The 21,628-nt window shown below is 32.1% G+C and overlaps 2 protein-coding genes across 3 annotated transcripts in view; one reads left to right on the top strand and one right to left on the bottom strand.

Moving 5' to 3' along the window:
• Positions 1-21,628, top strand: part of CTNNA3 (catenin alpha 3) — a 1,492,617-nt gene that overhangs the window by 437,862 nt on the left and 1,033,127 nt on the right. The gene's annotated exons all lie outside the window — the stretch shown is intronic.
• LRRTM3 (leucine rich repeat transmembrane neuronal 3) overlaps positions 3,727-21,628 on the bottom strand; it is a 178,865-nt gene continuing 160,963 nt past the window's right edge. The window contains exon 3 of the mRNA XM_012762723.3: positions 3,727-20,581. Coding sequence (XP_012618177.1) covers positions 20,372-20,581 — 210 coding nt within the window. The 3' untranslated portion in view covers positions 3,727-20,371. The remainder of the gene's footprint in view (positions 20,582-21,628) is intronic.

Genomic DNA, 21,628 nt, shown 5'->3' with positions numbered 1-21,628 from the left:
TTTCAGCAATATTTATTGATTTGCATAATTATTCTCTTGCATAATTCTTTATTCCAATCTTTTTTGAATATCCTTTTTTTTCATGGAGAGCTGTTTACTGGACAGATATCTTCTTAGATATGCCCACTCTTGCCTGTAAGGCAATAACTATTTTAGCAGCTGCTAGCATATTAACAAAACTTGGGCAATTCTACCTAGTTTACATTAATTTGCTCTTGTTGATTATTTGCTGTAATATGTTAAATAATTGCTCTTGAATGGGTCAAGAAAAGCAGTCATTCACCCGTTTTGATTGCTATAAATATCTTCGAAGTCATCTGAATGTGCTTCTATATTATTCACAACTCTTCTAAGTCATTAATAAATATATTGAACACCTGTTCTAGCACTGATCCCTGCGGCACCTCATTATGAACCTAATTGCACAGCTTCATGATATTTCATTTAACCTTGATTTTACTACCAAACTTTTTTCAAAACAAGACATTTCAAATTAATGATAAAACTTTACCTTTTATCTTTTTGTTGCCATGGCTTCATAATTGAATTTGCACATTAAAAAAATTCTGAACGAAATAACCAGTAGGCCTTCATTTAAAAAATAAAGTTCAAAAAAATGGTTATATACTTTTGTCTCCCAGTTGTTTTCTGAAGTTCTACTTGTTTGCCCACTCACTTTACATTGTTTGTCCTCATCGACTATTTTCAATATGTTAGGGTGTGGCAATGACAATTCTATGATCACAGTATTGTGGTTTTAGATACAAATGTCTTTTTGTGAGTCCTAACTCCTCAATACTATTTTATTGCTGACTGGTACCTCCATCAAACTGGAGCAGTGAAGGAAAAAGGAGATGGAATTCATGTTAGCTGGCATTGCTATTCATCAGTGGAGCCATTACAAGTGAAGAATGAGGTCTGCACCTTCTGGTTTAAATCAAGCTTATAGTTTTTTCTACTGTTGGAGCCAGAAAGGACTCTGAAGATCACATGGTTAAATTTCCCTTATTTTTCTGATAAAGAAGCAGAAACCCAAAGAAATAAATTGATGTTGATGAAAGTCAAACTGATAAGACCCAGGCTCTATTTTTTACTTTATTGTTTAATCCACTGCAGCCTGGCTTAGGTTTTCATCATCACTATTTCTTACTACTGATAATTAAAGTTTTCTGTCTCCTTTATTCTGAATTTTGAGATGAGTCCCATTAAGCTTCTTTTAGATTATCGTCTACATCTAATTTATTTTTCTTTTAATCTCTAACAATGTCTTGAATATAGTAAGTTCTCAATAAGTATTATTGGATGCATGAGTAACTCTAGAAGCACACTGTTTAGCAGTGTGTATATACATGTGTATGTATATACATACGTGTGTAAATACACACATTAAATAATGGCTACTTATAGCATTTTTAATTTTTACATTATCTCTGAATCTCTATGTCACATAAATAAGATAGAAAAGCATATCCTAGGTATAGTGATTTTTTAGAAACTGACTTCCAGATAGTTAGGCTTTAAGACCCTCAGATTTATTTGAACTAGTTGTTCTAAATAAAAATATGGAGTTGTTCTATGATGCTGCTTGTTTCCTTTATATAAACTTTTTCTTCTATAATTTGCTCCCAGACTCTCAAGTTCAACCAAATTCTCTCATTGATATTTGAACTATTTTGGGGAGTATAGGGAAAAGTCTACATATGAGAAGGGCCCCTCTACAAAAAATCTTAGAAGACAAGCCAAGGTCATTATTGATGTTGGTTCCTAGCCTCTTTTCCTCCCAAGGGAAGCGTTACCAGAGAAGCGTCTGTGTTTACCTATTTGAAATATTTTTTAATTTTTTTTCAATGGTAACACTTCAAAAGCATTGAAATGTTCTTCATCACTATTGGAAGGTCACCACTCAAATCAAATGGTCAATGTTCTAGCATGTGAGTAAGTCACTCCTTTAGAAGAATTTTAAACACCTTTGAGGTGCATTAGGTATTTCAGATTCGTGATTTATCTGCTTTGGGGAAAAGTATTATTTCCTGGCACATGTTCAACTGCTGTAATTTAAGACATTTATAGTAAATTATTATACCACTGCAGCAAATGCAATTGATATGACCCCAGGAGTTATACCTAGGGAATAGTTGACTCATTTAATTGGATCTGGCTCATTGTTCTTTAAGATGCTAGGGAAAAAGAAAAGAAAGAAAGAAAAACATAACTATTTAAAATTTTTGTCAAGTACCTATGAAGCACATGAATACTGATCAGAAATATAGTTTAAAGAAATAATATTAATGAGCAAGCAGAAAGGATTAAATTTCTGTATAGGTGTTTGACTCTTTTGACCTAGGAAGTATCAGATGAAATGTTATTACAAAACAACTAAAGAATAACTCTAACTTAAAAGAGTCTCTTTCTGCTTCTAAGATCTGAAGATCCAAGGTTTGCTCTCTCCAACCCTCCATTAACTGTTTCCTGTCATAGAAGCCTATAAAACTATGGGTGTAAATCTGTTACTGAAAAAAGTAACATCTACAGCATACTTATGAATCTGTCTCTCTCTCTTTTATTTCCCTCATGGTCATTTTAATGATCACTTGGGTGATCATGATAGTCTTGTTTGCACTATTGTTAGATTAGTTGCTTCCAAGAAGCCTTTGGGTGAGGTCATAGATAGTTGGTGTTGACCTTATCTTGAAATAGGTCAATAGTCGTCAAATATTGGATCAGAGATTGAGTCTACAGTGTGCAGGGCTCAAAGTGGCTAAAAGGATATTACCTGGGCTTGTAAAAGAACTGTGGAGGTTCTGAACTGACTCAAGGAGGATACTCCAAGACAGGCTAATATAGGGTTCTTAGATATATAATTCCATTCTTGAGATATCCAAATTTAAAATTTCCCACACTCAGATCTCTCCCTGAGGTCTCCTTGATCAGGTTTGACCCAAAGCTGCACTAGACTCCACATGACTAATGCTTCAGACCCAAACCAAGATCTGAAACTTTTTTAAAGAGAGGTAATTGAATTACACTCTTTAGGGCTGATTCTTAGAAGAGAAAAAGCACAGAAGGTGGTATCCTCTCCATGACACTCTCCCGTACATATTCCCATACACACTTATGCACTCACAGACCTTTGAAAACTGTCACCGGGATGATTTGCTGATAGACTATGTTATACCTTTATGAATTTAGTATTAGAAAAAATTAAGAACCATTGATTAAAATTTCTTACTCAAAATTATGTACATGCTAGTAGTTATGTAGGCATAGTTGCATACATATTTATAGTATAACAAAAGTTAATGGCATCAGGAAAAACAAGAAAAAAATCCACAGAGACTCCAGAATAGATATATTTTGTATGAACTAGTTCTAATAATTCACTTAAATTAGATTTTTACTTGTATTTTTATATTGCCAAGGTTTGTATATCAATTTTACTCTATTAAAAGTGACATCTCTGTTTTTACAAAGGTAATATTCTTTGAACAGAATTGAAATATAATTTAGAACCTTGTCTAAGTAGAATTAAAAAAATAAATGTAGAGGTGTTATAGTCCTCAATTTCAACTTGTGAAATATATTGATTATATATATATATATATAGTACATTGATACTAATTCATTCTTTAATTTTCAAAAAGTGTTTATGAAATAGGAATTATATAATAATTGGAAACAGAATTCAATATTTGATATACATTTTTAAAATTTTCCTTTTCTTGCCTATCTGATTTTAAGGAGTGATGGAATAGTAGGATGTTCAACTAATGGTTGCATTTGAATGGCAAATGAAAACTGTTATATTTTAAATTTTTCTTTATTGCATGCTTCAAACATTTGGCAGTTGGATTGAAGTCTAATCATAGGAATACACCAAAATGCTACATGTGAATGAGTTCATATGTTGTTATGAATGAGATATTATATTTTTCTTTTACATGGATTTTTTATAGACTACAACTGAAGTTACTCATGATAAAATTCTGGATAAAACGTGAAAAGTACATTCATTTTAAATCTCAATTTGGGGGATTTTGTTTATATTTATTTCATAGTTATTTAATGCAGCCCATAAAACCTACATTTTAAGTTGCAGAATTCAACTCACTTATTAATCCCAATTTTATGAATATAAGTAGAAGGAAATACTTTAAATAGTATCATGAAATCATGTTAAGGATATTTTTATATGGATAAACTTGGATGTACTTGAAAAAATATTGTGTATTTTAGCTTGGGATGGGATTGGAGGTGGATGGGCAGCTCAGAAAGAGGGGTTTAGGCTACTAAGAAAGGTGGAGGAATGATTGTTTAGACATAGTTATCCTGGCTTATTGTTCACAGGTAGAATTTGGCTAACTCTGTTAATAAAACAAGGTAAATTTTAAGATTAGGAAAAAAATGAGCTACTTAATGATAACCTATAGACTTTTAGCTTGCATAAATAAAGTAATTTAAAAAATTTTTTTGAGAATTTCATTTTTTTTTTTTTTTTTTTTTTTGAGACAGAGTCTCACTTTATTGCCCAGGCTAGAGTGAGTGCCGTGGCATCAATCTAGCTCACAGCAACCTCAAACTCCTGGCTCAAGCAATCCTCCTGCCTCAGCCTCCCAAGTAGCTGGGACTACAGGCATTCGCCACCATGCCCGGCTAATTTTTTGTATATATATATTAGTTGGCCAATTAATTTCTTTATATTTATAGTAGAGACGGGGTCTCGCTCTTGCTGGTTTCGAACTCCTGACCTTGAGCAATCCGCCCGCCTCGGCCTCCCAGAGAGCTAGGATTACAGGCGTGAGCCACCGCGTCCGGCGAGAATTTCATTTTTAAGTCTAGCTAAAAATGTTTGTTTTGAAACAAAACAAAGTTTGTTTGAAAACAAACTTTGTGGAACTGTAATCCAGCTCCTGAGAATTTGTTTCCACTAGTGGCAAAACATCTTGAAATGTATGTCCTGCTTTACTTAGTGATCTTTATATCTGAAGAACAGAATACTAGAATAATAGTATGTTGTCTGGGTATATCTGTGGTTTTTTTCCCCTTAAGCCTATAAATTGAAAATTAAGGAATTAAAAATTTAAAGATGAATCAGTGATAGGATAATCAGAATGGGGCATGATGCTAGAAAGAGAAAAATTAGCATCCCAAAGTTCAGATAATGCCACCATTGCAGTAAGAATCAAAAATGCTTTTTAAAAATGGTATCTCTAGTTTATTTCCTTATTTATATTTTTTCTTCTCAAATAATTTCAGACTGCTTATTATTAAAGACATATGAAATAAGATTTAGAAAATAGGATTAGAAAGAGGAAATAAAAAATATAAAAAAGGAGAAAACCAGGACACTCAACAGGAAAGTTACCGTGGTTACGGTGTTATTGAGTGTAACCAGTTCTGGATTCCTGAGCAAAGGTATAAAGAAGATAGGATGTATGAGAGGGCTCTAGTATTCATTGGAGATAAAGCATAACCATTTTCCAAGGAGATTTTTTCCTGGACCTTGTTCTGAAATACATTACTCAATGTGATGGATATATTTCTCAACAATAGTTTTGATTGAATGTAGAAGCAAATCCTCAAAGGCTTTTTCTTTTATAGACTTATAGTGCAAATTGAGGGCAGAATACCGTGTATATATAGAGTGTTCTGCAGCAAAATATAAAAATTGTTGACTGTCTAGAAAAGACAAAATTGGTTACAAAGTTAAAATTCAAAAGTTCAAGTGAAATGTTCTTCTTGGTTCTAAAATTTATTAATAAAAAAATTGAAAAATGAATGATCTTCTTATCTTGATTCTTAAGACCCAGAATTCCTTCTCTCTAAAGTATAAATCAGCCTCTATATTTCTTTACCTGTTCTGTTTACCTTTTACCTCTATTTCAGAAAGAAAACAAAGTAAATTTGACTAAATAAGTGCTGACAAGATTCACTTTATAGTGATTATGTAAATGTATTTTGCGCCCACTTACAATCCATATTTCAGCCTCCAGTTACCTATTAATACATTAAAATATGGATAAATTCTACCAGAGGAAAAGACAGAAAATTGAAAGGGGAAACGAGACAAGGGAACTAAGTCAGGAAAAACATTTTAATTATATTCAAAGCCAAAGGAATGTTAAAGTTAAGGAAAAGCCTTGGAAAGAAGAAATTTTTATGGAAGCATATACTTTTAGATCAGGCATGAAATAAGACAATTGTAACATATCTATAATATACTGTAAAGTGTGGAAAATGAAGGTGTATTATCATAATTACCAGTTATAAATAAGTCAGTTCATTATTTCCATTGAAAGAACAAACTGACAACAACAACTATTCAATGTGTGAATGATTCAGTTAATAGCTTTTCATGCCTCATTTCTGACATTTTTTTTTGGGAGGCTAAAAATACTGAAGTGATTGAAATACACTGCTGGAGTGACTTGTACATAATTTATTACTAGCTGGTACTCTTATTTCTAAATGATGATTACCCCTCCCCCCATAATGCAATAGCTTAAATGTTAGTGCTTCAGCGTTTGCTTTGGTGAGAAACTTACTATTTGGGAATTTCCTAATCAGTAACAGGTAAATAGCATGAATACTTTTCATGTATTAAATTATATTGGTAGCGTAAGGAGATTGGAATTTCTGGTATACTATGACTCTGGAGAGAGGAGGAATGTCCTATAGTGGATTTCTTATATTTCTACAGTCCATTACTGTGACTACATGTAAATATACTTCAATAGATAACTTTATATCACATATTGGTTTGACAAAAGTAATCTTGAGATATTTTAATTTTGCTTTTTTGGCAATTCTCAATAACAAGCTTCTGGATAGTTAATAGAATACCACACGTATGTATAGTCATGTAAAACTAAGTTCTTGAAAGCTCTGACTCAACAGGGGAGGGAAGGCAAGAGCAATGTACATAACCTTAACTAACATTTGTACCCCCATATTATGCTGAAATTTTTTTAAAAAAAGGGATTTGTGGAAGTCCTAAAAGCAAGCCACAGGCAAAAACTGCTTTTATGAAAAGTGTCAAAGATATTAAGTTTTTAGCCTTATCTGAATGCTCTTAACTCTAGGACAATCAATTTATTGAAAAAAAAAAAACAAGAGTTACTTTGGAACCTAGGTTTGGTTGCAAGGTATGGTACTGAGTTAATTATAACCTTATTTATACCCTTTGGTGAGCTAATATAACCTTGTAATATTGTATAGTTGGACAGCTCATATTGCAAGATAAATTAATGTAATCTTTTCCTTTCCCAGTTTTTCATTATCATTGTGTCAGCACATATGTGTATATAATATGTAGTATAAAACTCAAGCAGAAGAAGAAAGAAAAAAGGCAACATAAACACGGAGAAAAATAATAAAATAAGCTGAATAATATATTTTCTGTGGCTTATTCAGGGCCTTGAAACTGTTCCTTGATTACTCTCACTTAGGTCACCTGTGATCTGTCTAAATGGAATGGAGAAATTTAAGATACATTTATTCCACATGATCCAAAGGAATGATAAATTATTTAGGTCAAGACTTTCCTCCTTAGAACTACCTCATTATAAGTATAAATTAGACTCAAGTTTGCTTTTTAGCCTATCTTTGCCCTTTTTTCTTATTTTCTTGTCCTTCTTGTTATAAGAAATGTTTTCAAGATAAGATTTTTTTGGGGTAATGAATTTATAGAAAATTTAATATACAATGGGCAATTCAACAGCTATAATAAAATATAGCCAGTCTCCTTGTGATCACTAGGTTAAAATGTTAATTATGTAGATGTTTTAATTCAAAAATTACCCTAAATCCTTGTGAAATAGGTGTGGTAAAAACCTGAAAAGCAGGTTTGGAGATCATCCAAGGCTTAGATTTTAGCTAACATTATACCCTGTGAACCTGGAAGTCCCAGCTCACAGATCTGGAGATCTAATGGTATTTTTCAAAGCCTTTCTGTAGACTGTCCCATTGTCCAATTATTTGCCATCACCATTCCATCCTGCTCCCCTTCTATTCCACTCAGGATGTGAATATCAGTATTTCACACTAATCTTAACAGTTCCAGAGCCTCATGAAATAAAAAGCACATTAATTTTCTTTGTAAATCAATTGGAGTTTCCCAGACTAGGTTTTGTTGTCTCAATTGAAATTAAGAAGTATGAAACTTAAAAAAACTAAAAGTTGTTATAATTTAATTTATAGTCACTAGCAAATTATAGACGCTATATAGGTAGCATTTCAAGATGACATTAAAGTACTCCAATTAAGGATGTTTTAGATATTTAGTAGAATTAGTTGAAGTCTAATGAATTCAGTTTTACAGGCTTATTTACTACCACATAGCAATGAACACACTGACGATAACTATGTAGAGTAAAAATTTATATGTAATTTATCTTTGAAAAATAATTGTTAGAATACCATATCTTTTCCATAATTGGGGATTCTCATGGCTGCTTTTGCCATACTGCACACTTTTCATAATCCTAAGAGTATTTTAGAACATTAGGCACAATTCCCTTGGCATGTATAAAAATAGCATTATTCATGATGAGCTCTCTTCATGTTAATATTGATATGTTATGAAATTCTAAAATTAAAATATGTTCATTTTCCGAAGTAGGATGATCAGAAACTGCCTTAAACTAGTTACTAAATTCACTAATACTATTTTGGCTCATATTAATATGAGGTACATTCTTGAAGATTTAACAAAATTCACACCAAATAAACAATGGGATCTTTTGAGAGAAATCGTATTCTTATAAAAATAGATGGTTGTTAAAGAAAAAAAACCCACTTATTTAGAGAAATGAAGAGTTGATGATACTGAGCAGTTTCTGAAAAAAAAAACTGTGCTTATTCCTGTTATCAGGTTAATTCACCACCTAAGTAATTGTTTTCTACTTTTTAAATGAATCATTTGATAAAAATGGAATAAAATACAAAAGATTGTACCTATAACCTAATTCTTAATCATTTTAATATCAGTCTTATTCTATAACCAGTAGGTGGTGAAAATTAGATTCTATGGTCCCATATACCCTTGCCACATATTTTTCACATATTCCTGGGGTTAGAACTGCAATATAGGCTTTCTACTTTTTTTTTTTTTTTTTTTTAGAGACAGGGTCTCACTATATTACCCAGGCTGGTCTCAAACTCTTGGCCTCAAGTGATCTTCTTGCCTCGGCCCTACAAAGTGACAAAGTGCTGGGATTATAGGGATTAGCCACTGCACCCATTTAAGCTTTTTGAAACACAAAGATAGGATTTTCATGGGGCATTTTACAAACAAAACAAAGCAAAAATTTCTGATAGTCCATTAAATTTTTATTAGCATTTATTTATTTAATAAAATTGCACATTTCCTGTATTTATCATGGAATGGTTGAATTGATGCTTTTTATTTGAGGATTAAATTTAGAAGATTCTGGGAAGGGATAATTTTTTTAAAAAAATATTTTTTAACATATATATATATATATATACACACACTAGAGAAAACTGAGTAGCTATATGGCAAAAATATCAGACTCAGAAACTATTAGAGTCTTAGGTTGTCAGAAGCTAATACCCACAGACATCTAAGTTACCTATAAATTCTAATTAGGAGTTGGGGGTGGAACCTGCGGCTGAGCTTTGTGATTGACAAATATTAGAATCTAGAATCTCAGATAGCATTTACTCCGTGAACTTTTTCTGATTTCCAATGAAACTGATTATTCTCTCCCCTTTAATCCTACAGCAACATGTACAGACTTCATTTTTAGAAATATCACATTGAATCACACTTATTTATTCACTTTAAGCACTTGATTACTGTCTCCTATCACAATCCTTGGCATATTATAGTAAAACTGAATAAATTAATAAGTGCTTATTTGATTGAATAGAATTAAAAATACCAAAATACTGTGATATAATATAAAAGATAATCACCATATAAAAGAAAAGACACACTGAATATAACTGCGAATGAAAATTTGTGACTATCAAATAAACAAAGATAACTGCAAGCTAATAGTCCAAAGAATGAGCAAAATTTGATGAAAAGAGAACATGTCTCAACTTTTAAAAAATTCAAAAAGAACTAAAGTACCTTCTTATGCATCAATTTTTAGATTAGAAATATATCTGTTTGGCTGTACTTATTAAATAGTAACTTTATTGGTAATTGCACTTTTTTGTACTTTTAAGGCAGAAATAACTACATATTGTTAAATGTTGGTGTGTTCATAAAAATATATTACTCTAGTGAAAACTATTTGTAAGTTAATGTGAGTTCTAGCACTGGTCTGTTTTCTATTACCTAAATCGTTTTGATAATGGTCTTTTATCATATTCTACTTTAGTTTATTTGTAAAATATATAGCAATCAAAAATGATTTTGGTTTGAAATAAGAATTCTGGTTAGTATTCACCAATACCAACATAAAGACTGAACAGTGTGGAAAAAGAAGAAGCCAATCAATTTATAGGCCATGTTTTCACCTGAAGCCAAACTGTAGTTTGAGGATGTTATAATTAAATTAGTTTCTAAGAAGTTAATTTAATTCATATCATTATTTTAAATTAATGGGGTCACATGGATCAGTCTTCAAAATGTTTTATGAACATTTTATTGAAACTTGTTTAACATTTTCTACAAAGGATTAATATGATCCCCTTCCCCAGAAAGAAAGATAAAACACAACAGATAAAATAGAAATGTAAAGAGAAATAGAGTTGAGGAAAATGTAGGAAATATTTATGTCCATCTAGGAAAGCCAAAAGATTTGCTGTAGCCAGAGTAAAATTTGGCTCTGAACTTCTAGGCAATCAGGACAAAAATTGATCCTATTATTTCTTTTCCAGAGAAAAATGAATCTAACAAATACTATTAGAATAATAGATGTCCAAACATTAAATATAATATTCTTTCTTCTTCATTGTCCTCTCATCTTCATCTTTCCCACCTGAATACCACTAGTTTTTTTTTTGTTTGTTTGTTTTTTGTTTTTTTTTGAGACAGAGTCTCACTTTTTTGTCCAGGCTAGAGTGAGTGCCGTGGCGTCAGCCTAGCTCACAGCAACCTCAAACTCCTAGGCTCGAGCGATCCTTCTGCCTCAGCCTCCCGAGTAGCTGGGACTACAGGCATGAGCCACCATGCCCGGCTAATTTTTTATATATATATCAGTTGGCCAATTAATTTCTTTCTATTTATAGTAGAGACGGGGTCTCGTTCTTGCTCAGGCTGGTTTTGAACTCCTGACCTTGAGCAATCCGCCCGCCTCGGCCTCCCAAGAGCTAGGATTACAGGCGTGAGCTACCGCACCCGGCCGAATACCACTAGTTTTAATTCTCACTTTTGCCTTGAGATATCCCCAACAACTCTACTAACTTTGATTTCATCTTCTCCTAATTGATGTTTGCACTTACAGGCATTAAATTTAGCTCTTGGAATTTATTTCTATTAAATATGGATGCCTTTCCTATTTGCTAGGACTGCAAGCCCCTTGGGGACAGAGACTATATCAGATGCTCTTAGATATCTCTCAGATATTCTTATCTTCCACCAGGCATATATTAGGTATGTAATAAATATACCCATTGTACTGGTAAAATGTCTTCAGTTATAACCTTAAGTGAGTAGACTTTTAAATCTAAGAATGGGATCTGTAAAGTGGACTTTAAATAAGCAGTTAGTAGCAGTCAATTTGTCAGTATAACTATCACTTGGATTTGAAGCCTTGCTCCACAATTTACTAGCTGTATGTTATATTAATTATATATAATTATATTAATATAATTGCTTTGTGCATCATTTTTGCTATCTTATTAAGGGGAAAATAATAATACTTATAGGGTTATTGTTAGTCCTATTAACCATATAAATGAGGACTAAATGAATTAATACATGTAAAATGCTTAGAAAAGTAAACATTCAATAAGTGTTACTTGTTATTTTGTCTTAAAGTGCTTGGTATTAAGTCATTCTTTCTGGAAATAATTAAACAGACATTCCTTCTGGTGGCAATTATAGAACACAATCAGTTGTCTTAGGTCTGCCTTCAGAAACTGAAAGTATATGACAACAAAACCATGTTTTCATTGTAGACAGTTACATTTATATTCTCAGTAGCAGGAAGCCAGGTACTTAACTTATCTGAAACCTTTATCAGATTATTAAGTTAAAAAGAAGTGGCCCCAAACTACATTTCTGTTTTTTATTACTAAAGTGTTTATGTGTCAGAAGACTGTTTTTCCAACCCCTTTATGGTAGTACCGAGGTGCTGCGTCAAGCTCACACATTTTAACCTGTAACTGGAATCAAAGGCAAGGAAAAGTCAATGAAGGCTACAACCCCAGCCTCATGTTATTCTTTCACAACATGATGAAATATAGCAATGGTTCATTGTTAAATAGCCATGTGTAAAAGCCAATGTTGGCTCAGGAGACTGAAGTTTGATGTCTGTTAAGAAAAACTGGAATTTTGCAAGGAATTTTGAAGTATTTCCAATACACTGAACTTAAATTTCCATCAAATCCAAAGGTGAAAAAATGTTGACATCACAAGGATCTCAGGTTTTTCTCGAGATACCATGTAAATTCAGAGATGTTCAGGGTCTTTCCCTAAATCTCTTTGGTATAAGTATAGTCAGACTAGGCACTAATTTCTTTATTTTATAAATGAATATAAAACAAAACCCAGAGATAATGAGTGTTAGAAGTGCCTAAGTCAACCTACTAGAGAGAACTTCACTGTATTTCCATCTTCCCAGTGTGGTGAACATTCCACTCTGACAATTGCCTTATGGCAGAGCAGAACAACAGGGGTGACCAATCTTTTACTACATTTTCAAGAGACTGTTTAGGACATTATATTTATGGATCTGTAATTGAAAACAAATATAGCATTGATTTAAAACAGCATGAACAGATGAAGTATATTTAAAATTACAATTCATTTTTTAAAATCAGATTTTGACTAGGTATATGTGAATTAATGTAATTACTCAAATGATTGAAGCAGCAATTCAGGGTTTATAGTTTTGGATTTATGTTAAATTTGGCCTCAAAAAGATCATTTGGCATTTAATTTGAATCTTTTTTCTCTTACTTTTCAATTTCCCTCTGTAGAAATGATAGTGATAGCTCTTGAATTAATTTTTATTCTTAATATCTTTCCTTTGGTTAAATTAATTCATCCTATCTGTCTACCTTTCTATCTATCTATCTAATATATATTGCTATCACAAATATCTGTCTGTTCTTGTATCCCTAATGTCCACTCTGGCTTTTATGATGATACTTTATGGCATAAATATTATTATAAATTATAATTATGAGTCTTAGTTTTAAAAATTATTTTGCAGATTATCTAATAATAAGTACATTTCTTTGACTTACCTCTGGGTATATGTAATTTTTTTGTTTCCTTCATTGTCTTTCACAACATCTTCAACCCAGATACCAAGAACATCTTTGTTGGCCACAATCAGAATTGTTCCAGATATTTCAGATAAAATTTCTATATGGTGGTAGTAGTGTCAGAATGAGAAGATGTAATCATATTAGATTCAGGATACTAGAATTTATTTCTTTGCTGGATTTATTAATTATTTAAATGTATAGCCTAGTTTTTATCACAGTTGCAGTAGTGGACATTTTTAGTAGAAGGTGTGATTTACAGAGTTTTTAACTGGCTCTTGAATGCATGCATTATATTATAAAAGAAAAGTATGTTTTACATGGATGCTACATGTTCAGATAGTGTGACAGAGTAAAATACGAATGTAATTTCCCAATAACTTGGGCATGTGGAGTTCTGGGAGAAATAGAAGAGACAACCCAGTGATTTAATAATGGAGACACTAATGGAATCAAGAGACTATTTAAGAATCATTTGTGAATAGCTGATCCCGAGGAAGACTTATTTGAAGATGTGAGCTGCAAAAGAAGTTTTTAAAAATGATTTTATTTGTCCATCTCCACATAATGATAAAAACAGTTGCATTGACCTAACAAGGAAATTATATTTACTTTTAAATTATATATTATATTCTGACCAGGACAAGTGGAATCTGCATTGTTATAAAGGTTATCTTCCTGCCTTCTTAATGTAATATGCTTCTAGATCCCATACCATTTGTGTAAGTCATAATACTCCCATAAAGAATATTGTCATATAAAATCATTCACAGGAAATCTTCTGCAACCCCAGCTATGCCATTGCCAGTTGACATTTTGTGATGATTGATTATTGGTATTTTCTCAACTTCATTGTTTGCACTTGGTGACTTTATTGACTGTTCACCCATATAGTTTTTGCTTTAATTGGCAATCCCCCTTCCCTTTTTAGCCAGTTGAAGGTTATATTTTGAATATTTATCATATTTTGGTTCAATTTAATAAGAGCTAAGATGATTGGAAATGAAAATACAATTTGAATATTTGGGAATATTTATCTTTTGAAGGATTTTCTTTCAAATGTCCACTCTATTTAGGAAACCATGTATAAAACTTCAAGAAAGTAATGGATATTTCTTTCCATTAATTTGCTGATTTGGGATTTTGAAGGAAATCTCTGTGGTGTGAAATGATTTTTAGAATTTTTCTATTTCAAAATAGAAAGGCATATTCTTTTCCTACTGTCTCTACTGCCCTCTCATTAAAATATATGAGCCTAATTATATTGATTTCTCATTTTTGAAAATGTGCTATGGAGTGTGGTAGGAGCATTTTCTTAGAGTCTTACAAATCTGGATTTGAATTCTCTACTGTATGAGTCTTGGCAAGTTAACTATCATGATCTTTATTTTCCTCTTCTTTAAAATTTTCTCTTTCCTAGATGGTTTAAGAATGAGATCAGGAGAGCACAATACCTGATACATCATAAATTAATTCCTGTTTCTCTCCCCACCTCTAGCTTTTCAGTTGTTGTATTATTATCCACTGGAACAACTAACAAGTTAAGTAACTAACCTAGCTGCTTTAAGACTGTGTTCACATATGCCTGTTGAAAGACTTAATGGGAAGCAAATTCTATAAACAACACAGTCTGTCAGAAAGCAATCTGAGCATTTTTTATATAGTTGTCCTTTGTTTTGTATTTCTGTAGTCAAGTAAAAACGTTCTGTCAGGCTTAGAAAAGTAGATTCGCATTGGTATAGGAAAACACAAGAATTAATGATTTTAGGTTAGAGTAAAAAGCAATTCAATGACCTGGTAAAAGTAAATTCATTTGAGCAATATTTTTCAAAACGTAGCATGCATTAGTATCACCTGAGTAATGTGTTAGCAATGCATATTTTGGGATCCATCCCAGATATTCTGATTCAGTAAACCTAGAATTGCCCCAAGAGATTTGGAGTCATCTCGACCTCTTAATAGTAACTTTGAGGACATGATAGGTGGTAAAAGTTTAAACAAATAAACAGAAAAAATTAACTGTCAATGTTATCCATCCATGTTGTCTTACTACTCTTTTTCACATTAATCCACATAAATTCAGTAAGTAGAAAAGACTGAAATTGATTACTCATTTAGACCAACTCAAAACCTGGAGTCAGCCCTTCATTTTATATAGTCTGAGACAGACACTGCCTCATAGAACCTTCAAGGTCACACGATACAAGTGTGCTACATTATACAACACAAGGTATATGGAAGTTAATTTACAGAAGATAAATTAGCAAGTAATGTTTCAGATTAGAAAACAAAAAGAATTTCAAGGATCCTTTATCACAAAGTCTCTTGATGCATTTGAGATAGTATTTGATTTATACAAAACAAACTTTCACTCAGCTTTTCAGGAAGATGAATATCATATAAAACAAAATCTATACATAAGAGAGAGGAGGAAGAAACTCCAGAGTTTCCTAAGTCCTAGATGGCTGAGGCACTCTGCTGCTTTAAGATCACTGTCCTTAACAGAAGGTAAATAATCAACTCTAGACTTTTTTAAACATAAATTTTATCCTAAATTTAAAAAATTTAAATATAAGCTGCCTCCTATCTCACAATAAAATCATATGCAAGTCATAGGAGACCTTTAAAAATAACCCATCACCATTCCAGTATTTTTTTTTTTTAATTTTCAAATGTTTCTTCTCCATTATAGCTAATGGTAAAATGAAGCACAACTGTTGACTGTCCATCCACTCTACCTTTGTGGGTGTATTAGAACTGTGAAAGCATTGATGTTGGTTCCTTTGCCCTTGGTGCCACTCTTATTTAGGGATAGCTGTGGAGAATTGAGAAGGTAATGAGTGTAGTTGGAAGTTCTTACTGTAAGAGCAATTCATCTGGACCTTGAGACATTTTATTTGTTATGAGATTGTTATACTATTACCCAGCATGATGAACTGTTAAGAGGTATTTCAATATAAGATGTTATTATATCTACTCTGGAGATTTCCTACCTTCTCTCCTCAGGCCAAAAATCTGTCAGTCCCATTACCTCTATTTTCAGATGCTTCCATTTACCTAAAACATCCGATATTCTTTCTTACAGCTTACTAACATTTCACATCAGACATCTGTTTCCATGCTTTCAGTTTCTTTACTTATTTTGAACATTTAGTTTGAGAGATGATATCTGTTTTCCAGTAAGGAACAGTCAAAAACAAATGTATTTATTTCAATGGTTAGACGTTAGAAAACACTTTTGCAAAAAGATTCTGCTATTCTTAAGCAGTTTATGGAATCAGACAGATCTGGGTTCAAAATAGGATTATGTCATTAGTCTTGAATGTTAAATTTGGGCAAGTTTTCTGTCCTTCTAAAAATATAATTTATACTAAAAATATGTACAGTTTTATGGTTTTCTAGAACATTCAGGAGGGACTAGGGATAGAGACTTGACAAAAATGAGTTCATTAGTAAAATATATTATTTGCATGTTAGCATATGTTTTAGCATCTATAGTAATCAGTTTGAATATATTATATTTTATTTTTAGAGAAAATTGAGAAGATTGTTTTCTGATGGGTAAATAAAATTCATGGTTCAATAAATCTTGCCAAAACAAAAAAAGGAAAAAAAAAAAGAATTTTATACAAGTGTTCCCAATCAGCTCTGAATTGAGCATGTGTTGCACATGTGTTCAACCTTGCACTATGGGATCTCTTATAATTATTTAGAAATTTAGAAAGTCTTTGGTTTCTCTCCTTGTGCTTCTTGATTTTGTGTCTGCATCTTGGGGCCTACATGCATCCACATCTTGGGAGCAACTGTTCTACACAGTAGCAAATGATCTTGTATGTGAAGAAATATGTGATTTGCTATACTTTCTGAATAGAGTTTTAACTGGGAGTCCAGAGTAGCACACAGAGAGTTCATATAGTCCACATATTATACAGATAGTGGAAGTGAATTAAATTAGCATTTACTAAACAACATTTCAAACTTTTTTTTTTTCAATCAAATCCTCGCTCTCTCTGGAAGTTCTCTGGCATTGATCAGAGAGAGAAAGCTTTTAGTATAGTGGAAAGACTAATAACCTCTAAGTTTTGAGAATGGTTCAATTATACCAATTGTGTTCTTGGGTGAGGGCTCAACTTCTTTGAGATTAATGTGTCTTCATAGGGTTGTAAAGAAGACAAAATGACATAATTTATTTAAAATGTGGTTTATAAACCTCAAAACACTGCATAACTTTATTGTTTGCTTAGCTGCTGCTATTACTGCAACCACGCTGGGTCCAAGTCTCCATTTTTCAACTCCAAACACAACTAAACATTTTAGTTGCTTAAATAGGTGATCAATACACAGGAAGGGATATATGGAGTGAGTGATTAGAGGAAGGAAGTGGGAGATTATTGAATGCTGGAAAAGATAGGTTAGAAACAAAAGTTTTAGAAACAAACTGATATAAATTACAAACATGTTATAAAGATTCTACCCGGAGTCTGGACATGGCAGAATAAAAATTAAGCAAACAAATAACCCAGAATCTTTTTTTTTTCTTGTTAAAGACCCTTTTGGTCTTTATTTCAAATATGAGAAATTTCAAAATTCTTAGGTCATTTGGCTTTTACAGTAGCTCAGGGCCTTGGATGCACAGAGCCATGGTTCCAAGGTAATTGCTTCTATTTATAGTTGTTTACTTTAGATGACCGTAAAACATTTTAAAAAGAAAGTGGTTTGCTTCAGGAAATCAAGGGCATATATTTGTAAGGACAACTTCTAATGAGAAAAATTGCAAATGACATTTTGGTTTACATAATGAATAAAATTTTGCACTTGATTTTAGACTCACAGATAATAGATTTATAGGCTTCTATAAATGTGCTGTGAGAAGTAAAATCTCAGTGTAGAGGATTAAGAATACTTGTAGAATAACACAATGCAAATAAATTAGAAATTGGAAAAAAAAGAGTAAAATTAGACTTAAAATGACAAAAATTTTGAATAGCAAATAATTTATGCAAAATATGTTACAAAATCTGGGATACTAAATAGTTGATACAAGTAGTGTGTTTGACATTTAGTTTAATTTAAATTAGTAATATAGTTTGCTTCTTCCAACATTTACATCTTTTTTCTTTCTGACTTTGTATATTTTCAACAAAAATTTGATCTACAATTTTTAGGTTCATTCTTCTTGAAGCTGATTTTAAAATTGCTGTGATGAACCTGCATAAAATTAGACTTTTGTAGGTACGATTTCTTTGAGAGAGATAAAACATTAAAAGTTTGACATTACTTTTCACTAATTTTTTCCTCATTCTTTTCGATTGTGTTTGACCCAGTAGATTGATATATTCTTGATCTATTTTTGATGTAATGAATATCAAATGACAATATAAAAAGTGTTTCTCCTAGTGCAACAGTAATTGAAACTTGCAGTTTATATTTAAAAAAAAAGATCAAGAAGAATGTGTGGTTAACACAGATAAAGTAACAATATTTTCAAACAACAACCTGTGTCAATCAAACAACAGAAACAATTTGATTATTTCAGCCTTTGAAAAGTCAGGTTTTCTTAATTTCATTTGAATTAGCTTTATAATATAATTGTATAATCAAATATGATCTGGGGTGGTGTCAAAATACTCTGAGTTATTTCTCAGATAATTTGGAGGTGGATTCCATTATGGACAGCAAGATAAATAATTTGGAATATATTAAGGATGTTTATAGTCTACTTGAGTGAAAGTTCTCCACCATGCTCATATTTATTTTGAATGAGCTGTAGATATTTGAAGTTCTCCTTCAGGAAAGAATTGATGTAGCACACAATACAAAAAATTCATATATTTCCTTTGAAATGTTCCCCAAATATAATCTCACAGTTCTAAATGAAAAGTTGTCTTAAGAACCAGGCACATTTTGCATTGACTGATGGTTATTTTTAGGTAAACCACTTTGAGTTAATTAGGAGAAAAATTGCTACTGTACAAATTATTATGCTCTGTCCTCCCACCTTGGCCTGAAAATAATGAGATGTAACAAAAGTTTTTCTTTGTCACTGGCAGCTGCACCTTTTAAGTGTATCAAAGTCTGTTGCTGTGGTTACGGCCTTTGTTTCCAGTGATGTTTTGTCCATGCTTCCCCCCCACACCCTTAACAATGGTTATTCAAAAGAATAAAATAATGAGTCATTCATTCGGAAATATTTGTTAAAATATCCCTCTTTATCATTACATTTCACTGCTTAGAAACTAGGCTGTAATTCAAGGCAACAGTTAAATCTGAGAACTGTTAAAAAAAATCTTTGATTTTTTTCCATTTATAAGAAAAACCTGTCTATGTAGTTGAAGAATCTCTTACAAGTCTGAACAATTAAATCCTTTTTGGTTAATGTATTATTTCTGGAACAAGTAGATAAAATTCTACGCAGTAAGCATCGTAAAAATCGTGCATGTTTCATACAGCACAGAATTTTAGAGTCAAGGTTTCTGGGCACAAAAGCAGTAACAAAACAGTCCCTACAAAACTGAGTAACTCTGATAACACAAGAAATAATTTTTGTTAATTTAAAATTTTAGAAACTGAAATATGTAAAGTTTGTAAAGTAAAATGTAATTAAATTATGGTACTGTATATACCAGTTGTTTCTATAATTGAAAATTTACAATATGAAAAATACATTAGCTCTGTACAGTTTTTACAGGTAGGTAGGATGAGTTTTGAAAAAAACGATTCTTTTTTTTCAGGGTCATACTCTGTTTAAAGTCAAAAAAATACTGCACAACTTAGCTAATTACAAAGTGTAGACTTAAAACAATTCATGTCTTCTTTATTTCATGACTTAATCTTGGATTTTTGTTTATTTGAACAGGGGATTTGTTTTGTTTTATTTTTTAGAGTCCACAATGAATGAATCTTCCTCATTTTGTCCTTGAGGTTACAAAGTTTGGTAGCAACCCTTGGCTACCAATTAGCTCAGTTAAGCTAGCGGCTGTTTATGGTCACTGATTTGGCCAGCTGTTGTGATTGTGCTCAGGTCCAGCTCAGTCTCTAGGTGTGTTTCCAGCGTATCTTCCTGTGCATTCGTTTCAAAGGGCTTATGAGAGAGAAGTTCATGATGCATCCCACAGTAACTTATTGTGGGCTGGTCGTATGCCAGAAAGGTTGACACATTCATTGATAAAGGTATCTGGGGAAAAAAATGATATGAGAAAAGTCAGTTATAAAAAGACAGACAACTTTCGGGGCAAGATTTGGAGACTGTGAAATGCTGACCTGACTACCTCTAGGGTTGCATCTGTGGTTCAGGTGTCCCCATGCTATTCTGCTAATGTCCTTTATTCTCATGTAGTAAGCTCAGTGCAACAGTTTTAAAGTTTGGAGTGAAGCTGCTTAAGTATTAACTAGAATTTTCAGATAAATAGTAGCTTAAGTAGTTTTGAAAATAATAAAATCTTTATTGGCATAGTCAGAAAATTGCTTTCCCTTACTGTGTTTTTAGAACTAAGAAAATTATTTTTTATATTTGGTTAGGATACAAAAGAACAATGATTCTCAAACTTTGACATGCATAAAAATCACCTTCCCCTTCTTTAAGTTTCCATTCCCTTGCCCCCAATGTTTCTCATTCAATAGGTCAGAGGTAGGACCTGGAATTTACAAGTTCCCACATGATGCTGGTGCTGTTATCCTACACACCACACTTTGAGAACCATTACAGAAGAGAATTGTCTAGTCAAGTAATTCTGGTTATTTTCTTACCCATAACTTCTTAATATTTATTTCACCACGAAGATTCCTTGAAATATTAATGTCTGTAGTTTGGTCCATATATCTAAAACTTAGAGTTTAGAGAACTCCCAGAAAAAAATCTTTGGTTCCTGTGAAGGTCTAAAAACCATCCAAGGATGATTTTAGTTTGAAGAAATCAGTGATATCAGTGAGAAAGGGACTCCATTGCTAATGAAAGAAAGCAAGTTCCAAACATGTGAGGAAAAAAGCAAACATGACCATTATGAGCAGAAGGGAAACATACATGTTCCAGAGAAAGGGTAGTCTGAAATATAATCAGATATCAAAGTCTAGAGATCATTCCTATTATTTTTTCAATATGATAAAAACTTGTCCTAAAAAGTAGGTGGAATTCAGGAACCTTCAGCCCTAATCTCAGTTAAATATCCTAATTACTAATTCATGTTGCTGAATTCCCTTGGATAAAAGCTTCTTCCATTCTTGT

The sequence above is a fragment of the Microcebus murinus genome, chromosome 14 (assembly GCF_040939455.1).
Source record: "Microcebus murinus isolate Inina chromosome 14, M.murinus_Inina_mat1.0, whole genome shotgun sequence".
Classification (NCBI taxonomy): domain Eukaryota; kingdom Metazoa; phylum Chordata; class Mammalia; order Primates; family Cheirogaleidae; genus Microcebus; species Microcebus murinus.
Note: the sequence above shows the minus strand (reverse complement) of the source record. Positions and strands in the feature narration are given on the sequence as shown.